Source organism: Calypte anna, chromosome W (assembly GCF_003957555.1).
Source record: "Calypte anna isolate BGI_N300 chromosome W, bCalAnn1_v1.p, whole genome shotgun sequence".
NCBI lineage: Eukaryota > Metazoa > Chordata > Aves > Apodiformes > Trochilidae > Calypte > Calypte anna.
The window spans coordinates 13,266,269-13,285,674 of record NC_044276.1 but is presented as its reverse complement, the minus strand read 5'-3'; the positions used below and the strand labels follow the sequence as shown (position 1 = coordinate 13,285,674).

The 19,406-nt window shown below is 40.6% G+C and overlaps 1 protein-coding gene across 3 annotated transcripts in view; it reads right to left on the bottom strand.

The window, feature by feature from the left end:
• The window catches only part of LOC103527014 (kinesin-like protein KIF2A), an 81,782-nt gene that overhangs the window by 50,767 nt on the left and 11,609 nt on the right, over positions 1 to 19,406 (bottom strand). For 2 of the 3 annotated variants that reach the window (XM_030468400.1, XM_030468402.1), the window contains exons 2-6: positions 5,015 to 5,109; positions 2,759 to 2,878; positions 2,343 to 2,397; positions 747 to 869; positions 23 to 123 (exon numbers count right to left, since the gene is read on the bottom strand). In XM_030468400.1, the coding sequence (XP_030324260.1) occupies positions 23 to 123; positions 747 to 869; positions 2,343 to 2,397; positions 2,759 to 2,878; positions 5,015 to 5,109 (494 nt within the window). The remainder of the gene's footprint in view (positions 1 to 22; positions 124 to 746; positions 870 to 2,342; positions 2,398 to 2,758; positions 2,879 to 5,014; positions 5,110 to 19,406) is intronic. The other variant, XM_030468403.1, reaches the window with a different exon arrangement.

The window sequence follows — 19,406 nt, the reverse complement described above, 5'->3', positions numbered from 1 at the left end:
CATCTGAGCTAAAAATACTAACCTGAGCTCTTTTTTCTCTAAGTTCTTGTTGCTGTAACCTTCTTTTTTCACGTTTCTCTTGCAATTTTTCAACCTCTTTTACACAATTAGATTTTCTACGTGCTTAAAGAAAATTATAGTTTTAAAATATATTTAGTGTTGTATGAATTTAACATTTACGTTATAACATTTCAATTATACCAATTTATGAATAATTAGAATGCATTTATTTATATCGACTCTTTTCAAGCAAATCAATATTAGTGCAGAATAACTACAGTTATTTAACTTCTAAAATTTATAGAAAAAAATAATTAGAAAAAATCATCAGAATGGAACAATAATTACACAACTGAAAATATAAGGATAATGACCCTCAAAAATATTTGGACATTTGATGATATTCAGATAGATGTGATATCACCACATGATATCTATATGTTGATGTTTGGATACATGGGATCTCTTGGTTTGATTTAAAACAAAGCCTGGTCAAAAAAAACCAAAAAACCCCCCACTGTTATGGTTAGAAAAAATAAAGGAAAAACAAATTCCAAATACTAGAACAACTGTGACAAAAGTGAACATTTGTTTAGCCAGCCACAGAGCTCTGAAAAAGCTTCTTGAGGAAGCCTACAGGTAACTGTATATATAGACCATTTGTCATTTATGGACAGCAACATAGTCCAAGAGAATGTATATGTAATGCCCAGAATTAATGAATCATTGATGCATGGTTTACATACAAGGGGGTCCAAATTCCTTTTTTGCAGCTTGAACTGGAGATATATCTGAAACAGTACCATTTTGTTGTGAGGAAGAAGACTGCTCAGGAAGCTGAGTAGGCCGCAGACGTGAAGAACCAACCACTGCAAAAGAAAAGCACAAAACTCATCTAGATACAGAAGAGTAACATTTCTATCCAATTCTGAAACACTTCATTATGACAAGATAAAATGAGGCTCCTCTCAAGACACAACAATTTATTGGGGGCAGGGGGGAGCCATACATATAGAAAGTCTATTAATAAAGACATTGAGTATGCAGCTTTTATTTATCCTAGTGTTAAACACCAACACAACATAATGATTAAATACCAATGCTGCATGTGCATATTTTTAAATATCTCATTACAGAATTAGTAGAACTTATTATGTGCATAAATAAAGTATGTACTTGGAGATATGCAGTTTTGAAGTTTCAAGTATTGAAATTTTATTTATATTGTCATTATACCCAAAAACCCTGTAAGAAAAATGACCCTCCATTTCACATTATCTAAATGGTCCCACCCTATTGAAACTACAATCTGTGGATGAATAGAGGGATGAAAGGCAGCAAATTGCAGATCAACCTAATAGTGGAAGAAACAAGCCTTTTTGACAGTGAAAGGGATACTGTAAGGGGTGAGTAATAATACAACAAGGGGCAACGGTTATAAACTGGAGCATAGGCGGTTCCTTATAAATATTAGGAAGAATTTTTTCACTGTGAGGGTGAAACTGGAACAGGCTGCCCAGGGAGGTTGTGGAGTCTCCTTCCCTGGAGACATTCAAAGCCCACCTGGATGCATTCCTGTGTGACCTGCTATAGGTTGGACTAGATGATCTTTCAAGGCCTCCTAACAACCCCTAACTTTCTATGATTCCATGATTCTATGATATGCATACAATCACTATGTCTATCTTAACTCTTATTGATTAGATATGTGATAAGAATGCTAATTTCTGAAGATGCAGTGATGTCTACTCCCAGTGAATGCAGTGGGAGTGGCATGCATGCAAGCCTCTTTGGTTGAGCTGAATGTTTTTTTCAGAGTTGTTTTCAAGCAGGTCTGCTTCAGTTGACTAGTTTCCTTTCCACATTCCTAATGAGGTCTGACAGAAGAGTACAAAAGAGTAGAGTTAGAAATAACCCATAGAATTTGAATGTTTACACACAGACTGTTAGAAAAATAAGCTAAAAAATTTAAAGCATAAAAATTTTAAGTGTACTGCTTAATGTATATCGAAACACTCAATTAAGCTGAAGCATATTGAGGATGTTTTAACATGGAAAAGTCCACACGATTTAATGTAGAATAATTCAAAATTTTGCACCTTCAGTTCATTCAGCTTAATTTTCCTAATGCTATATTGCTTAAACTTTCATATAAATACTATTCATACAGTATGCATTTTTAAATAGGAGTAATTCTAGGAATGATGTACCATGTCTTTTAGATGCCACATGCATACATACCAAATTAGAAATGCAGACCTATTAAGGAACATTAGATGAGCAGGAGATTAAAATTTTCCCATATTTTTAACTTCCTTCAAATGGAAAGAGATAACATTTACCTCTGTTATCTCTGGCAGGAATGTCATTCTTAATAGGTGCCGCAGTTCGTCGACTCTATAAAGAAAGAAATCTCTGATATTTCATCACCTTATTACTGAAAAGATAAACTGCAGCCCCACCTCTTCTTTCCAGTGAATAAAATTAACCCAATGTCAGCAATACAGAGAGGTGATTGCTGCCAAATCATTCCCTGAAGAGTGTGGGGTGAAGATTGCTTGAAATATACATACTGTTTCAAATCAGCCTCCAAAACCTTTTATATATTTTCCTTGAGATACATTTAGGTATATAAGTCTCCAAATCCCTCTCTGCCAAATCTGTTAGATTCAAGCATAATCTGAAAGATTAAAGCATAACAGCATGTACTGTAAGTACTGTAATCTTAATATGAACATGCTGCATAGGTATTACCAACCTTCACGATTTTGTTTACTTTGGCTGCTGGAGTAGGTGGTGGTGGTGTCTCTGGACTAGGTTCAATATCTTCAACAGGTGAAAGATCTGGGTTAAGTGAAAATATGCTCTCCAAGTCAATCTGTGTAAAAGAATATAAAACATATTTATGAGTCTTAGAACAATATCCGCTCTTTTAATGTCTCCTGTTATGTTTGAGAATAAACAATAAATTTAGTGGGTTTATCCAACAATTAATGAATTTAAAGTGACCAATAGATATTGATAATTATGTAAAGTGAGTAAATTAAAACAGAAGTAGCTAGTATTACTGTGGTAATTTGACAATTACTCCAGAATATGAAAAACATTCTATAACATAAAAAGAAAGAGATCTCAATTATTTGAAATTTCCCAGACAGTACTAAATAAACAGATGAATTACAAACACACACAAAAAAATAAAAGCACAGTTAAAACCATGTTAAATTTATCTTTTTTTTTTTTTCCTTTTAAGTCTTCCTCATTCAGAATGCTGTAAAATGTAAGGGGAGATAAGGGCAGGACCTTAAAAATAGTTGGCTTCAGATCTATTGAAATTTGGTTTCCTAAAGATCTTAAATAGCTTTTTTCTCTACAGACTCCATTTCCTCTAGCTGGACCTTTCAAAGACATCACTAGCGTACAGATTCAGCGTGTCCAAAGGAATGAGCTCAGCTGATGAGATCACCAGGACACTCGTGGGGTTTTTTTTTTTTTCCTTTTTCCTGTGTTTTCACCAAACTGGTGAAGTAAAATTTTTTCTGAGCTACTTCTCCAAATTGCAGTTGAAACTGACTAACATGGTGCAAAATTTACAGAAAGAGATGATAGCAAAGCATAACGGGACACACACAGAAAGAGTTTCTTAAGGAAAGCAAGGCTGGAAAATTATTGTCTAAAATAAGTAAATAAACAAACTAGCAGTTTAATCCCTCAATAATACAGACACAAAAAGATTTCTAATCCAGCTCTCCTACTAGCCTCTTATCTGATTTGCAAGTCACTCTCCCTCTCAAAATTTTATTTTTCTACGTGTGAAAAGGGGTAACAGGGTGTGTTGTGTTGGGTGCAGCAGGATTTTGGTAATGGGGGAGGGGACACAGGGATGGCTCCTATGAGAGGCTGCTGGAAGCTCCCCCGGCTCCAAAATCCAGACCCAGCTCTGGCCAAGGCCAGGACCATCAGCGAAGGTGAATGAGCCTCAGTGATTAATATATTCAAGAAGGAAAAACGAACTGCTATAAGACCTGCAGAGTAGAGATACCAAGGTCTGTGAGGAAGGAGGTGCCCAAACAGAGGTTCCCCTGCAGCCTGTGGTGAGGTGGCAGGCTGACCCCCTGCAGCCTATGGAGGAGCATAGTAGAGCAGATGTGGACCCAATTCCAGGGGAGGAGACTGTGCCCGAAGAAGGCCATGACTCCATGGGCAGCCCAAGCTGGAGCTGTCTGTTCTTGACAAACTGCGTGTCATGGAAGGGAGGACTCCTCATGTTGGAGGAGTTTGTGAAGGACTCTACCTTGGGAGGGACCCTACACTGGAGCAGGGGAAGACTGAGGAGTTTTCCCCCTGAGGAGGAGGGAGTGGCAGAAAACAACATGTGACAAACTGACCACAACCCCCATTCCCCTCCCTGCTGTGTGACTGAGGGGTAAGATGTAGAGAAATCAGGAGCAAAGTAATTTCGGTCTGGGAAGAAGGAAGGGGGTGGGGGAATGTATTTATTTTTAAGATCTGTTTTTGTTTTATCATTGTCCTGCTCTGATTTGATTGGTGACAAATTCAATTGATTTTTTTCCCCAAGTTTTGCCTTTGAGCCTGTTTTGCCTGTGACAGTAATTGGTGAGTGAACCCTCCATGTCCTTGTTTCAATGCATGAGCTTTTAGTTTGATTTTCTCCTCCTAATCCCACAGTTGGGGAGAGGAGTGAGCGAGTGGACTCGTGGTCCTTTGTTGCTGGCTGGACCTAAACCACGATACAAGGTCAGCTTTTGTAATGTGGTTCAAAATCAAATTATGAAAAACACTATTTAAAAACTATGACACAGAGCTCAGGAAGTCAAATTTAATATAACAGCATTTGCCCAATAACTCCCATTCAAAGTAGCCTGTAACCAAAGAATCATCATGTAAATTAAGATTTATATTTTCTCTTTGTTTCCAGTACAAATGCCAAAGTAATAACCATGTAGATTACACATCTTTTAAAAGAGAAAAATTCTAAAATCATTAGATTTACCTCTTTGCCTTTAGTATCTCCATTTTCAATCCATTCAACAGTTACACTTTCATTATCTTCATTTAGGGATGTTACCATAGCTTGATGAATTCGGCCTAGAAAAGAAACACAAAAGATTAATTAACAGATGGGAAAAAACTCCAGAAGTTATTTTAGTATCTACCCTGAGACATGCAGATAGAGGCAAGAAGAGGGTTTAGAAAAAAAATGTGACAAAACAGATGATTCTTGGCCACATATTGCAAATTGGTTCAGATTTGATACACTAGCAGGGGCCCTGATGGGACAGTCAGTGTACAAGTGGAAAACTCAATGAAGAGAAAACTGAGAGGTAAGTAAATGAAATACCATGTGAAAGCCACATGATTTAGACTCTTTTCTGAGGGCCTCCCATGGATGGGAATGCTACCTGAGCTGCTTTTCTGCTGTCCTTTCATTTTCCAAGACAATCTCTAAAATTTCCCATCACATTCAAAACAAGTTTATTGTAGTTTCTCCAGTTAGAGGAACACTTATTTTTACTTCCCTTCAAGGTAGGTCCAGTTTCTTGGGGAGCTAATATTATTTCAAGCACATTTCAAAGTGCATTATTTCACATTAGTGAGTCCCTCCTAAAACATCTTTCCTTTATTTGGTTTCAGAAGCTTCACTTTTCAGTGAAATCAATGGTGGTCAGCCCAGTCTAAATCTGTTTGAAACACTTTAGCTGCCTGGTCCACCTGATGGTTTTGCCAGTGTTCTTCACTGGCCTGACTCTTAGGTAAGTGGGCGTCCATGTGCCATACCCTTACAGTTAGTGTCTCTAACCGGGCAGTGATATCTTGCCAGAGAGTGGCAGCCCAAATAGGCTTCCCCCTGCGCTGCCATTGTCCCATTTCCGTCCCTTCAGCCACCCCCACAAGGAAACTGCTACCATTAATGAGTCAGTGTAGAGGTAAAGCCCTGGCCATTTTTCCCGTTCAGAAATGTCCAAGGCCAGATGGATGGCTTTTATGTCTCCAAACTGGCTGGATTCACCATCCCCGTCAGCTGCTTGAGCGACTGGTTGTGTAGGACTCCAAACTGCTGCTTTCCACCTCTGCTGACTTACTACAACACGACAGGACACATCAGTGAATAGAGCAAACTTCTTCTCGTAATCTGAAAGTTCATAATATGGAGGGACTTCCTCAGCATGGTTCCCTATCTCATCTGGTGGCATTCCAAAATCTTTACCTTTTGGCCAGTTTGTAATCAACTCCATGATACCTGGATGATCAGGGACCCCTATTCAACCTCGATGTTTTATCAAGGCAATAAACTTAATCCAGGTGGCATCAGTAGCATGGTGTGTAGATGAGATCCTCCCCTTGAATATCCACTTCAGAACTGGAGACGGGGTACCAGGAGGAGTGTTGTCTCAGTACGAATCACTTCTGAAGTGGCTCAAACTCCTTCATTAGCAGACAATATTTCTCTTTCAGTTGGAATGTACTTGGCCTCTGAATCTTTATACTGCTGACTCCAAAACCCTAGGGGTCAACCTCAAGTCTCATCAGTTACTTTCTGTCAGAGGCTCCAGATGGGACCATTATCACCGTCTGCAGTATAGAACACATTTTTAATCTCCTGTCCTGTTCAGACAGGTCACAGGGCCACTGCATGGACTATCTCTCATTTTATCTGCTCAAAGGCCAGTTCAGGGCCCCACGTAAAACCATTTTTCTTTTGGGTGACGTCATAAAGGGGTTTTAAAATCTGAGTGTACCCAGGAATGTGCATCCTCCAGAATCCCACTGTACTCAAGAAGGTCTGCGTCTCTTTCTTATTAGTGGGTGAAGACATGGTTGCAATTTTACTGACCACATCCATAGGGATGTGCTGGCGTCCATTTTGCCATCTAACTCCCAGGAACTGGATCTTTCAGGAAGGTCCCTTGACCTTGTTTCTCTTTATAGCAAAACCAGCTTCTAGTAGTATGCAGATTACTTTCCTGACTTTCAAAGACTTCTTCAGCTGTATTACCCCATAAGACAATACTGTCACCAGTGCAGTGTGGATTAGTCCATGGCAGATGGTGGGACTATGCTTCTACCCCTAAAGTAGTCAGTTCCAGGCATACTGGATGCCCCTTCAGGAGAAAGCAAATTGGGGCCTGCACTCTGCTGCTATGGCAATGGAGAAAAACATGTTAGCAATGTCAATAGTTGCATACCATTTAGCTTCCCTAGACTCCAGTTCGTACTGAAGCTCCGACAAATCTGGAACGGCAGCACTCATTGATGGCATAACTTGATTTAGACCATGGTAGTCCACAGTTAATCTCCATTCTCTATCAGGCTTCTACACTGGCCATATAGGACTGTTGAAAGGTAAGCGAGTCTTGCTGATCACCCCTTGGATCTCCAATTGGTGAATAAGATTTGGATGGGGAGCAGGGAATCTCTGTTGGTATGGCACTGGTGACCACATACTGTATTAGATGCAGTTGGTACCTGCTGTTCCTCCACCCTCATCAGGCCCACCACAGAAGGGTCATCCAAAAGGCCAGGCAAGACAGACAGTTGGTCAGTGCCCTCAGTTTCCACAGCTACTACACCAAAGGCGCACTTATACCCTTTTGGGTCCTTGAAATACCCTTTCCGGAGAAAGTCTATACCAAGGATGCACGGAGCATCTGGGCCAGTCACTATACAGTGGGTGCCCCAGACATCTCTGGTCAGGATCATTTCAGCCTCCACTACAGTCAGTTCTTTTTCAGCCTCCACTACAGTCAGTTCTTGAGTCCCTCCTGTGACTCCAGAGATGGTAATAGCATCCACTCCTTTGTGATTTGATGGTAGCAAGGTGCACTGTGCACCAGTGTCTTCCAGGGCTCTGTATCTCTGTGGTTCTGCTGTGCCAGGGCACTGAATCCACACTGTTCAGTAAACTCAATTATCCCTCTCCTCCACCTGGCTGGAGACAGGGCCCCTCTAATGTTGAGTACAGCACCCACAGTGAACAGAAGGGTTTGTGTGGCAAACTGGAGTCTCACTGTTACTTCTTTGACTCACAGTTGGGTTGGAGACCCATCTGCTGGGGCCAGCAATGGGTGGTTCTTGGGATATTGGATCAGCCATCCTTCTGGAAACAAAACCTCCAGTGGTATTGCCTTGCAGCTCCTGTAATCTTGCACCCAGGGTAGTGGTGGGTTTGCCATCCCATATACTCATGGTTTTGCCAAGGTTACATAGGGTCAACCACAGAGAACTCCATGTCAAGTTCTACCTACCCTGAGCTGGCCTCCTAGGGAAGCGCCTATTTTCAATAGCTGATATATGAATCCATTCAGCAGAAAAAACGAGTGATACTCTCTCTCTGTCTCCATCTTGGATAACTTATCATGCAGCTTCTCAAAGGAGTTTTTTAACTCCTAAGCCGTGGTTTTGAACTCCCGAGCCAGTTTTTCCACAGCTGAGACACAAGCCTATAAGGGGTTAGAGACACTGTCTTCATACTGCCTTAGCTGGCTAACAAATTCACCAACAGTTGATGGTGTTTCATCATCACCTCCAAAATGTGGGAGTACATAGCAGTGGCACTCTGTGTGAGCTTTTTAAACAGAGGCCTCCTGCATGGAATTTCGGCAGGATCCTCAGGTGTTTCCCCATCACCATAGATGACTTCCTGAACTGCAAGCTCCCTGAGATATCTGATGCCTCTTTCCATGGTGTTCCAATATATATCCTCCTAGTAAGGATATCCAAAGACTATAAGTACTGACTTTTCTCTCAATTACCTTATCAATACCCCCATCTCTAGCTAATAATCCCAGCTGCTGCACCTCTCTGCCCTCCAGGTCTGCCATATTTGCTCCCTTGTCCCAGACAGGAAACATCCAAGCAGTCAGTGATTCACCTTTATCAGGAGCATAGTCCTTTCCTAAATTTCATATCTCTTTCAGAGACATAGATTGGATAATTACTCAGGTTCCAAATCACTCTCCTGTGTCGTTCCTGCCTCAGGCCGACTCTCGCTGATCAGGGTTTTCTGTTGTCTGTCTCCTAATCATCATCACCCCTCACCAGGCGGTCTGACTTCTTTAGATGCTTTCTGCAGGTAGTAACAGGGGCAGCAAGGGCTGGTTCGGAGCCAGGGTGGGAGGCGCCACTGGCAGTGGTGGCAGTTTTCCCGCACAAATATCGAAAATTGAACCACCCCTGGAATACATTCAGGCACAGCGATAACCAAAAGAAGTAACACCAACCATCACCGAGGCCTCCAAACTCTGGTGAGTCTAACTCACCACAGAAAGGAGGAGAATCATTTTGCATAGTGAATGCATTCATCAAAGATCCCCCAAAGTCCCTAATCAATTTCCCAGCAGAACTCATTCCTAAAAAAATCACTGTTTTAGCAGCATAGAAAAGTAACATGTCTGGGAGATAGGGCACTACAAAACAACATGCATGGATGAGTAAATTCAAAAAGGCAATATATAACAAGTCTTTCACCCATGCCATTTTGAAACCCATTTTTCTTTTTCCAATTTCCACATTTCCAATATTTTCAATAAAAGAAAAATTTAAATTCAAGCCCCATGTTGGGTGCCAATTATTCTGTCATGGCTTAGCAGTTTGGGCTGACTAAAAACCAAAGCACAGAATTACTCTATCCCCATCCCCTCCCCAAAGGGAAGATAAAAGGGGAATAAAAACTGAAGACTCAAAGTTGGAAATTGAAAACAATTGGAGACAGATTTACTAGCACAGGGAATAACAGAAGGGATAAAGTAACAAAACTACAAATATATACAAATATATATATACAACCCAATCACGATGACAGTAGGGATAGGTGGTGCCTGAAGGCCCTTTGTGGCAGGGCCGACTCAGGAGGTGGGGGTCCAGGGCTCTTCCCAGCACCTGACAGGTGTGGATTCTGGAGAGCACCTAGCGAGCTGGTAGTAAAGGAACACAGGGGAACAGCACAGCAGCCATGAGCGAAAATAAAGAGGAGGGCAGTTATAGAGTACAACATTTATAGAGTATGGGCAGGAAAGGGGAGGGAATAGATCCCTCCCTTTGTGTTCCACACCTCTCAAAGTCTGAAAGCCCTCCTTCTTTAGTTTCTCATGTTCAAATGATGACAAGTACTCCATGCTTTCTTTTATGGTTTGTACAAATACGCTTGAACAAAACCAATGAGCCTATCTGTCCTTGTTTCAGCCTGAGTATCTCCTTTTCCAACACTGGTAACCAGGATGAGGTGCAATATCCCACATGGGCTCCAGACTGCTTTCCACAGGAACACTCATTTCCAAATTACAGTAATTCTAAAATTGCATTCACTTCTCCCCTTATCACTTGACCCTGATGGTCCATGCTTATTTTGTGAATAACTAGAATATCAAGAATTTTCTCCTGTCATTAACAGTTTATGAGCTCCCAAGTTATAGCAAAAGCCCATTTACTTTGTGCCATGTTTTACCCCAGTTGTTTCAATCCATATTTCCTAATATGCCCACAGGATATAAATATCCAGAGATATTTCCACTCTAGCATAGTAATGAAGTTTCCTGAGAACAATGTTACTTTCTGTGCTATGACTAGGAATTAATAACTATAATGGATGGAAAAAACAGCCAGCCAGTCCCAAAATGGATCTCAAAAGGGACACTATTAGCTAGAAATGATTAGGTACACTATTATCACCTGTCTTAAATATGTTACTTTTCTTCTATTAAACTTCATCTGAATATTTTTCCATGATCTACAAAACATTTTACTCAAATTCAAAGAAACTTATGACTGACCTTCATAATGGCACAAAGCCTCTCCCATACTGACACATTGGCAGGGCCATGCTCAGGTGTAATGTGGATACATTGAAAATAGAAAAATTGCCTCCCGAATCAGCAAAACCCTGGCTCCCCAGCTTCTGTTTACACTGTTTAAAATGTATAAAATTTATTTCCATCAGCAAAACCCCCTCCATACCAGCACTGCTTTTTCCCGGTTTACAATCTTTAAATGTATCTGGACTAATCTCATCAAAATGCTAATCAGAAGTACTCCTGATAAGCTGACAGACAGCTAATGCAAATTGGTAGCAAAAACAAGAAGTAAAGAATTGTTGGGAAACTGTCTGGAAGAAAATAGACATGTGAGCAATCCTGACTATTTAGCTTTAGCTAGAGTAAGCTAAGGGCCTTGAGGCCTAGTTCCAAGGTTACTGAAAGATGAGCTATGGAAAAAGATAAGGGAACTGGCAACAGCAAAAGTAGAATAGCAGAGTAATGATGTAACCAGCAGAAGTTCTGTGAGAATAGAATTTGTGGCCAAGATATAGCCACCTGCAAGATATCGTTATATAAACAAGGGCTCTATATAAAGCAAGTGTGAATTGTTAATAAACGACTTCATGTTAACCATATTGGTGACTACGTGTTGTCCTTAAGCCTCCGCGGATTTTTTTCTACAAAGAATTCCTGAATACAAAGGGAAGGCCTGCATTTACCAATTTGCAACCTCTGGCAAAAACTGATGAAAAGAAGGAATTTTTTATTATAAAAATTCAGATGAAAAAGGGGAAAATCAGAAGCAAACAGAAGCGAAGGAGCAGCAAGCACCAGCAAGTCCAGTGAAAAGGAAAAGTGACACCGGTGGCCAGGCAGTGCTAGGCAGCGATTTTTTGGAGGGTGAAAACGATTGTCCTCTTTCTTTTCTTGATAGCCCTTTCCCTGGGGTGAATAATTTGTTTCAAACCCTGTTTTCCCTGTGTTTCTCTCCCACTATCAACTTCTTCCTAAGACTCCTTTCAGTGTGGTGTCATTTTCCCTGAAATAAACCGTAGTCATTCATTCAAACCATAAAGCTGATTGTAGGAGAACAGCTGAGGAGCAGCTGCATGGGATAGAGGAACCTTGTGAAACTGCCTGATACTGCCTGACCCTGAAGGAGAACAAGGAGCTGTAAATAACCTAAGCATTTGCCATCTGGATGATGTTATGTCCTGGTACCAGGTGCCTCTGGTGGGAATGGGTAGATAAGGCTTTACGGTAGTACAAAGAGCACTTTAAGGTGCAAATTGTAGATTAATCAATAGATATTGGGATACTATATAAATGTAGCGAACCACACAATAAACGATTCTGATTGTGCAGCAATCGGTGTTGGTGCCTTCTTGTCTTCCGTCCACTGGTTACTTTTGCAATTTGTAGGACGTATATGCGTAGTGGCTAATATTTCCTCACAAACAAAATATAAAATATTAATAGTTATGGACCATGACATAAGGTCATGTCATATTGCACTCACCTTAAGGATTCAGCACTGCATTTACCTGCTCTGCCTCTAAGATGCTACTTTGGGACACAGAGACTGTTAGCATGGAGGCAAACACATAACCACTTGGGAGAGGTTATATGTGGTGCTTTATTTCAAGGCCCCGGGAACCAGGGGTACGCACTCAAATCTGGCTCCGAAGTCAGTCACAGCGCAGCCACAATTTATCCTGGAAAATTTCGCAATCTAATTACATATTCAACAGGTTACAGCATTTTCTAATACATATGCATATGTAGATTGCTTCATCAGTGAATTGCGACACTGGCCCCTTCTGCGCTTGCGTGCCTCTCTCTGGTGGTCGTGCCTCTCTCTGGTGATCGTGGGGATGAAGTAAGTAGTCTTCCTCTGATGAAGTAAGACGTCTTCCTCGCTATGTCCTTTTCACCTTCCTTCTCTTGGTTAATGTCCAGCTGGCGTGTGATTGCTTCCAAATTGTTTTTACTACCAGCTTCCTTCTATCTCTACTCGACTAACTTTGATATGCAGAGTCTTATCCTTACCTCGCTACTTAAATGCTGAGTACATAGTTTTCCTACTCCCAACAAAGCACCATTCTTTGCAAGGTAAAACATTTACGTTTCCACATTCCTATTTTCTTCTACCTCTAATTCAAAAATCAATTCTAAAATAATAAGATTCAGAATATATTTCTTTTGCTTTCTTTCTATCCCAACATTTCCCCCCTTTGAAAATACTTCATTTTCTGCAAGTATTTTCACTTACATGGTTGCCTCCTGATATGTTGGTGGGGGAACTAAGTGTTGAGGATATTTCCTAGTCACAGCTCCAACAATCTTATGAGTCCAATCACTACTACGAGTGATCTCTCCAGATGCACAGGTATACAAAATAAATATTCACAAACACCATGTTCTTTCAACAATAACATGTCTAATGCCACTCTGTTCTGCAGGGTCATTTTAGTTGTTGCCTGCAATTGCAGATTTAAGTCTCTAAACCCCTTCCTAGTTATTTTAGCCAGTCTTTCAGTTTGTTCAATTAAATTGCATATCATTTCCCTATTACGATATGTTGCTTCCTGAGCGAATAGAGACTCCAATGCCCATCCTACCTTTACCCCATCCGAGGGTTCTTGCCAGCTATCATCTATATCTTTTATATCATCATCAATACTTCGTTTTGCTCGAATTTGCAGGGTCTCCGACTGACCTCTAAAAGGTGATCTTTTCCAAATGGGACAGAGAATAGATAATCCCAAAGTAATTTCTCTAACAGGCCCTTCTATAACTAAATGGGTAGTCCAGGTCCCATCATTAGCTGCCTAAACAAAATGTCCCATACTTTGTGCAGTAGCCACTTTGCAGTTTATATAATTAGTCCCAGTTTCATTCCTGAACCTTTGACATATACAGCCCATTTTAGTGCTACTCTTACAGGTGCCAAAACAATCTTTTCCACATCTGCATCACAATTCAAAACTCGAGTACAATTCCACCAAGGAAGATGTTTAGTGGAATTGTAATATCGAGTTTTTCCTGTCCATCTTATTCACCAAGGAGTATCCCCACCATATTGAAATTTCTGCAATATACTCATTGACCAAACCGAATCCCATTTCTCTTTTAATCTGGAAGTGTTCTTCTCCCCACATTTTGAATTTATGGATTTTGCCATTGTTAACATCTGTGTTGAAATCATTTTCGTTTTAAATAAATTACCAGAGCTTCTGCTCCCCAATGACATTTTTGGTGTTCGGTCTGTAAAATAGCTCTCATAATGACAGGCGGCACAACTAGTTGTCCGGTTGCAGTTGAATTCCATCCTTCCGGATTTAATTGAGCTTTCACTAATTCTGCCAATTTCTTATCTTCCTCTGAATATTTTGGCTTTTGGGTAAGACAGTTTTGTAAAGGGCTTACCTTTGTTGGTACCAGAGCCATTGCAGTTGATACCTGTTTAGCAACTTGACGAGCGGTGCGATCCACCAGAGTATTTCCCTCAGCCACCTTAGAATCGCCTCCTTGATGTGCTTTACAATGCATGATAGCTACCTGTTTAGGTAATTGCACAGCAGTAATTAAATTTAATATATCATTCTGATATTTTGTATTAGTACCTTGTGAGGATAACAGTCCTCGTTCCTTCCACAAGGCCCCATGGATGTGTACAACCCCAAATGCATATTTTGAGTCCGTCCAGATATTTACTCGTTTATCTTTACTTAATTCCAGGGCTCTTGTAAGAGCTATTATTTCTGTTCGCTGGGCTGAAGTCTCTGGAGAAAGAGCTTTTGCCTCTACTACCAAATTTCGTGTAGTTACCGCGTATCCTGCATATCGAATTCCATTTTCCACAAAACTGCTCCCATCGGTAAAAAGTTCTTGATCTGGTTGTTCAAGTGGGATATCTTTTAAGTCCGTTCTTGTTGCATAGGTATGTTCAATAACCTCCACACAATCGTGTTCCAGGAGTCCATCTTCCGTATCTGTACTTAAAAAGGCTGCTGGGTTCAACAAATTAGTTGTATTCAAGCTTACATCATCTTGTTCTGTAAGGATAGCCTGGTACTTCATTAGCCTGCTAGGGGAAAGCCAATGCCCCCCTTTTTGTTCTAAGACTGTTAGTACCATATGAGGTACATATACTTCAATTCGCTTTCCCAAGGTTAATTTCCTGGCTTCGTGTATCAAAGTCACTGTTGCCGCTACTGCTCGGTAAGCATGATGGCCATCCGGTGCTTACCAAGTCCAATTGTTTGGAAAAGTACCCCACCGGCCTCTTCCAGCTTCCCAATTTCTGTGTTAGGACTCCCAGTGCCAATCGTTGTTGTTCATGTACAAACAACTGAAAGTCTTTGGTTAAGTCAGGTAGGTCTAGTGCAGGTGCCTTGGTTAGGGCCTTTTTCAGCTCCTTAAAGGCTCTTTGTTGGGGTCCTTCCCAAATAAAAATTGGTGATTTTTTTGTGCTTCTTACAAAGGTTTTGCTGTTAGTCCATAATCTACTATCCATAGCCTACACCAGCCTGTCATTCCTAAGAACATTCTTAGTTCATGCAGGTTCTGGGGTTCTGGAACGGCACATATTGCTTTAATTTGGTCCATTCCCAGTCTTCTCTGTCCCTGGGTTATTTCACACCCCAGATATAGTACAGTTGTACATGCAATTTGTGCCTTTTCCCTTGAAACTTTATATCTGTTTAAACCCAGCTGATTCAGTATCTCAATGGTTACTTGTAGGCACGGCGATTTTTGTTCTGTAGCAATAAAGATATCATCTACATACTGCAATAAAAGATACTGTGATCTTTGTACCTTAATTTTTCCTTGCATCGTCCAGGATTCCAGCTCTTTTGCTAGTTGATTTCCAAATAGTGTCGGACTATTCTTGAATACTTGTGGGAGCCTGATCCATGTCAGCTGCATTTTTCGTCCACTGTGCGGATTTTCCACTCAAAAGCAAAAAGACTTCTACTGGTTTTGTCAAGGGGAATGCAGAAGAAGGCATCTTTTAAATCAATCACTGTAAACCATCTATACTTCTCTTTTACAGATATTAACAATGTATATGGATTGGCCACTACTAGGTGTACATCTTTTGTAATGCTATTTACTGCCCTTAAATCTTGTACCATTCTATATTCCCATTTGGTTTTTGAGCAATTCAGACTCGCTTCATTGCGTGTGATAACATGCTAATAATACAGTGCCATTAACAACATGCTAATAATACAAAAGTAATAATAACTAATATAATTGATAAGCCTTCTCTAATTAAATCTCTAAGCTATCCGCCTAACCCTAAGCGCTTTAAGCATTCATCTAACCTGGTATATGCAACAGCTAATTTTTCATATTATCTTAATCAATTGCATTTAGTTGTGAATCGACTCTGAATGATCAGATAAATTCATGCAACACATTCCATCAAAGTCTTCACAAACGTGACCTAAAAGAAAAGTCAGTGGCAGCACGATTTTGTAAAACTACGTCTGACACTAACAACATCTTTCAGCATCTGTGTTAAAATATCAGAAGTTAAGTTTATCTGCTTAGCAGTGCAACAGGCTACTTTGTGTATATCGCCAAGGGCTTTTCCTACTGCTATGTGTGGGACAAATGAAACAGCAAGAACCCTTTCTGCTGTACCCCAAATTTCAAATTTTTCATTACATTCTGGGCCCAATTCTTGTATTGAGCATTTTGATCGAAAATGTTGTTGTTTACTTATTAGTGCTTCTATTTCTTCTCATGAGGGTATATGCTCTTCCCCCCCCCCCCTTTTTTTTTTTTTTTTCTCTGCTGTGGTGTCTGTAGCAGGGCTCGCTTTCTGAGCAGCAGCAGTGTCTGTGGGGGTAGAGACAGCTGCCGCAGCTGTAGCAGACACACTGGCAATACTCACCAGCCATATCTGAGTTGTGCCCTTGCGTGAGGGGGGCGAGAAGTGGCTGCAGAGGCAGGAGTGGGGGAGCTCTCTGTACCAGAAGCAGTTCTCACTCTCCGCAGCAACTCTCGGCCTCCGAAAAGGCATACTCATTCTCATGCCTGTGGTTTTTGTCTTACTCCTCACCAATATATGAGAAAAATTAACAACACACACCAGAAGATTCAAAAATGAAATGCTATTGCTACTAAAATCTGCCCAAAATTAACTGAAGTGGTACAGTCTCCCAAACCAAAACTTCAAGTGTAATTACCAACCAAGTTTTTTTTTTTTTTTATCTCTGTATGAAACACCAGCACACCATGCACCACGATATACATCAATATTGAGAACCATATTGCAATGATGGTCCTTAAGCAGCTTTATCTGCTTCTAGCATTCGCTCAGAAGCTTCTAACAATTGGGCTGCTGTAGCACCTTTGGGAGTAGTCCTAATGCACGTTTAGTTTTTTGGGTTTTTTTTTCTTTTCATTAGCATTGTCATATGCTAACATACCAAAAATTTTGTTTTCATCTCTTCTGACAAATCCAGATGTGACGTTATCGCTGAATATAAGCAATCCACAAATTTTGAATATGGCTCTGTTCCCCCCTGTTTAATATTTGTAAAAGAGGGGGTTGCTTGTGCAGGATCATGCACAGTTTGCAAAGCTTTAAATGCCAGTTCTTGTGAAAGTTGTAACACTTCAGTTTGAAACCATGCCTGCAAATCTGCATGTACAAAAGGACCAGCACCGAGTAACATTTGTGCTTGCACTCCGTATAATTGTTGAGAAGGAGTTAACAGAGTTCTCGGTTCTTTTATGTTACACACCCCTCACACTGTTTATCTGAATTTGTACTGACAACCATCAGTCCGCACGGCTTTTTCCATTCATCCTTATTTCTCAAATAAAAGAACAAATCTACAGATGGTACTTCATCCTACTTGCCCTCACGCCAGCAATATAGCATCAGTTGCACAACAGTATTATAGTCAATTGACCCATTCTCTGGCCATTGAACCTGGCCTTCTAATTTATACTGGGGCCACCAAACATTACAATAATCAATTAATTTTCCTTTTTGCATTGAGTGCCCAAACCGCCCATCTTTTCAGTGATCTAAAATACATCCTAATGGAATTGGCTTAGGTATTGTTGGCATTTTATAATGCTAGTTATAATGACACAACCGAGACAGCACAAACTTTAAACAACAAAATACAGATATTACCACATCCTCATACCAGATAACCAGACTAGATTACTGATGCCGAGCCTGTGGCAGCACAAACTTTAAAAAACAAAATACAGATAATACCACATACTCATAACGAATTACCAGACCAGAATATCGATGCCGTACCTGCAGTGCTTTCGCTCCTGCCTTATGGATGGCGCCTAGGCTTACCCTTGGAGCTCCATAGCCCAACCAAGCGCAGCTTTCGCCATGTCTAACAGGTAGGCTTCCACAGAAAATGGTACCATTACCCAGAAAAAAAAAAGAAAAGAAAAAAAAATAAAGCACCCCGTCTTACCAATGCCTTGGGTCCGTCGAGGGCAGCAGAGGTCAGTTGCAGTCGATGGCTCCCCGAGAATCACTCGGTGCCAACTGGAGCAGGATCGAAGCACGAGTCACCTCAGTAATGCCCGTGAGGTCCCTTTGTGGTCGCCAAAACTGTTAGCGTGGAGACAAACACATAACCACTTGGGAGAGGTTATATGTGGTGCTTTATTTCAAGGCCCCGGGAACCAGGGGTACGCACTCAAATCTGGCTCCGAAGTCAGTCACAGCGCGGCCACAATTTATCCTGGAAAATTTCGCAATCTAATTACATATTCAACAGGTTACAGCATTTTCTAATACATATGCATATGTAGATTGCTTCATCAGTGAATTGCGACACTGGCTCCTTCTGCGCTTGCGTGCCTCTCTCTGGTGGTCGTGCCTCTCTCTGGTGATCGTGGGGATGAAGTAGTCTTCCTCTGATGAAGTAAGACGTCTTCCTCGCTGTGTCCTTTTCACCTTCCTTCTCTTGGTTAATGTCCAGCTGGCGTGTGATTGCTTCCAAATTGTTTTTACTACCAGCTTCCTTCTATCTCTACTCGACTAACTTTGATATGCAGAGTCTTATCCTTACCTCGCTACTTAAATGCTGAGTACATAGTTTTCCTACTCCCAACAAAGCACCATTCTTTACAAGGTAAAACTTTTACATGTTTCCACAAAGTACCATTCTTTACAAGGTAAAACATTTACATGTTTCCACATTCCTATTTTCTTCTACCTCTAATTCAAAAATCAATTCTAAAATAATAAGATTCAGAATATATTTCTTTTGCTTTCTTTCTATCCCAACAAGACTAGAAGCACTTCAGCATCTGTTCTCTACTGTTTGTTACTACTTTTAATTGAGGCACTTAAGTTCCTAGAGAGCTAGAATCACTTGCAAAACTGATGTTTATGTGATGGCTAATTGCTATATGACCTAAAAATACTTTAATCCAGTTACACTGGTTTTGTCATTGGGATAGTGCACAGTTTTTTTGGGGTTTTGTTTTTTGGGGTTTGTTTGTTGGTTTTGTTTTTTTTTTTGATGGGGAGGGAAGGCAACTTCTATGAGGACCTATCATTTGCTGTCAAGTTAGATTGTGCCATGCTCTTACCGAAACATGGCATAACCCATAACCAACCTTCTC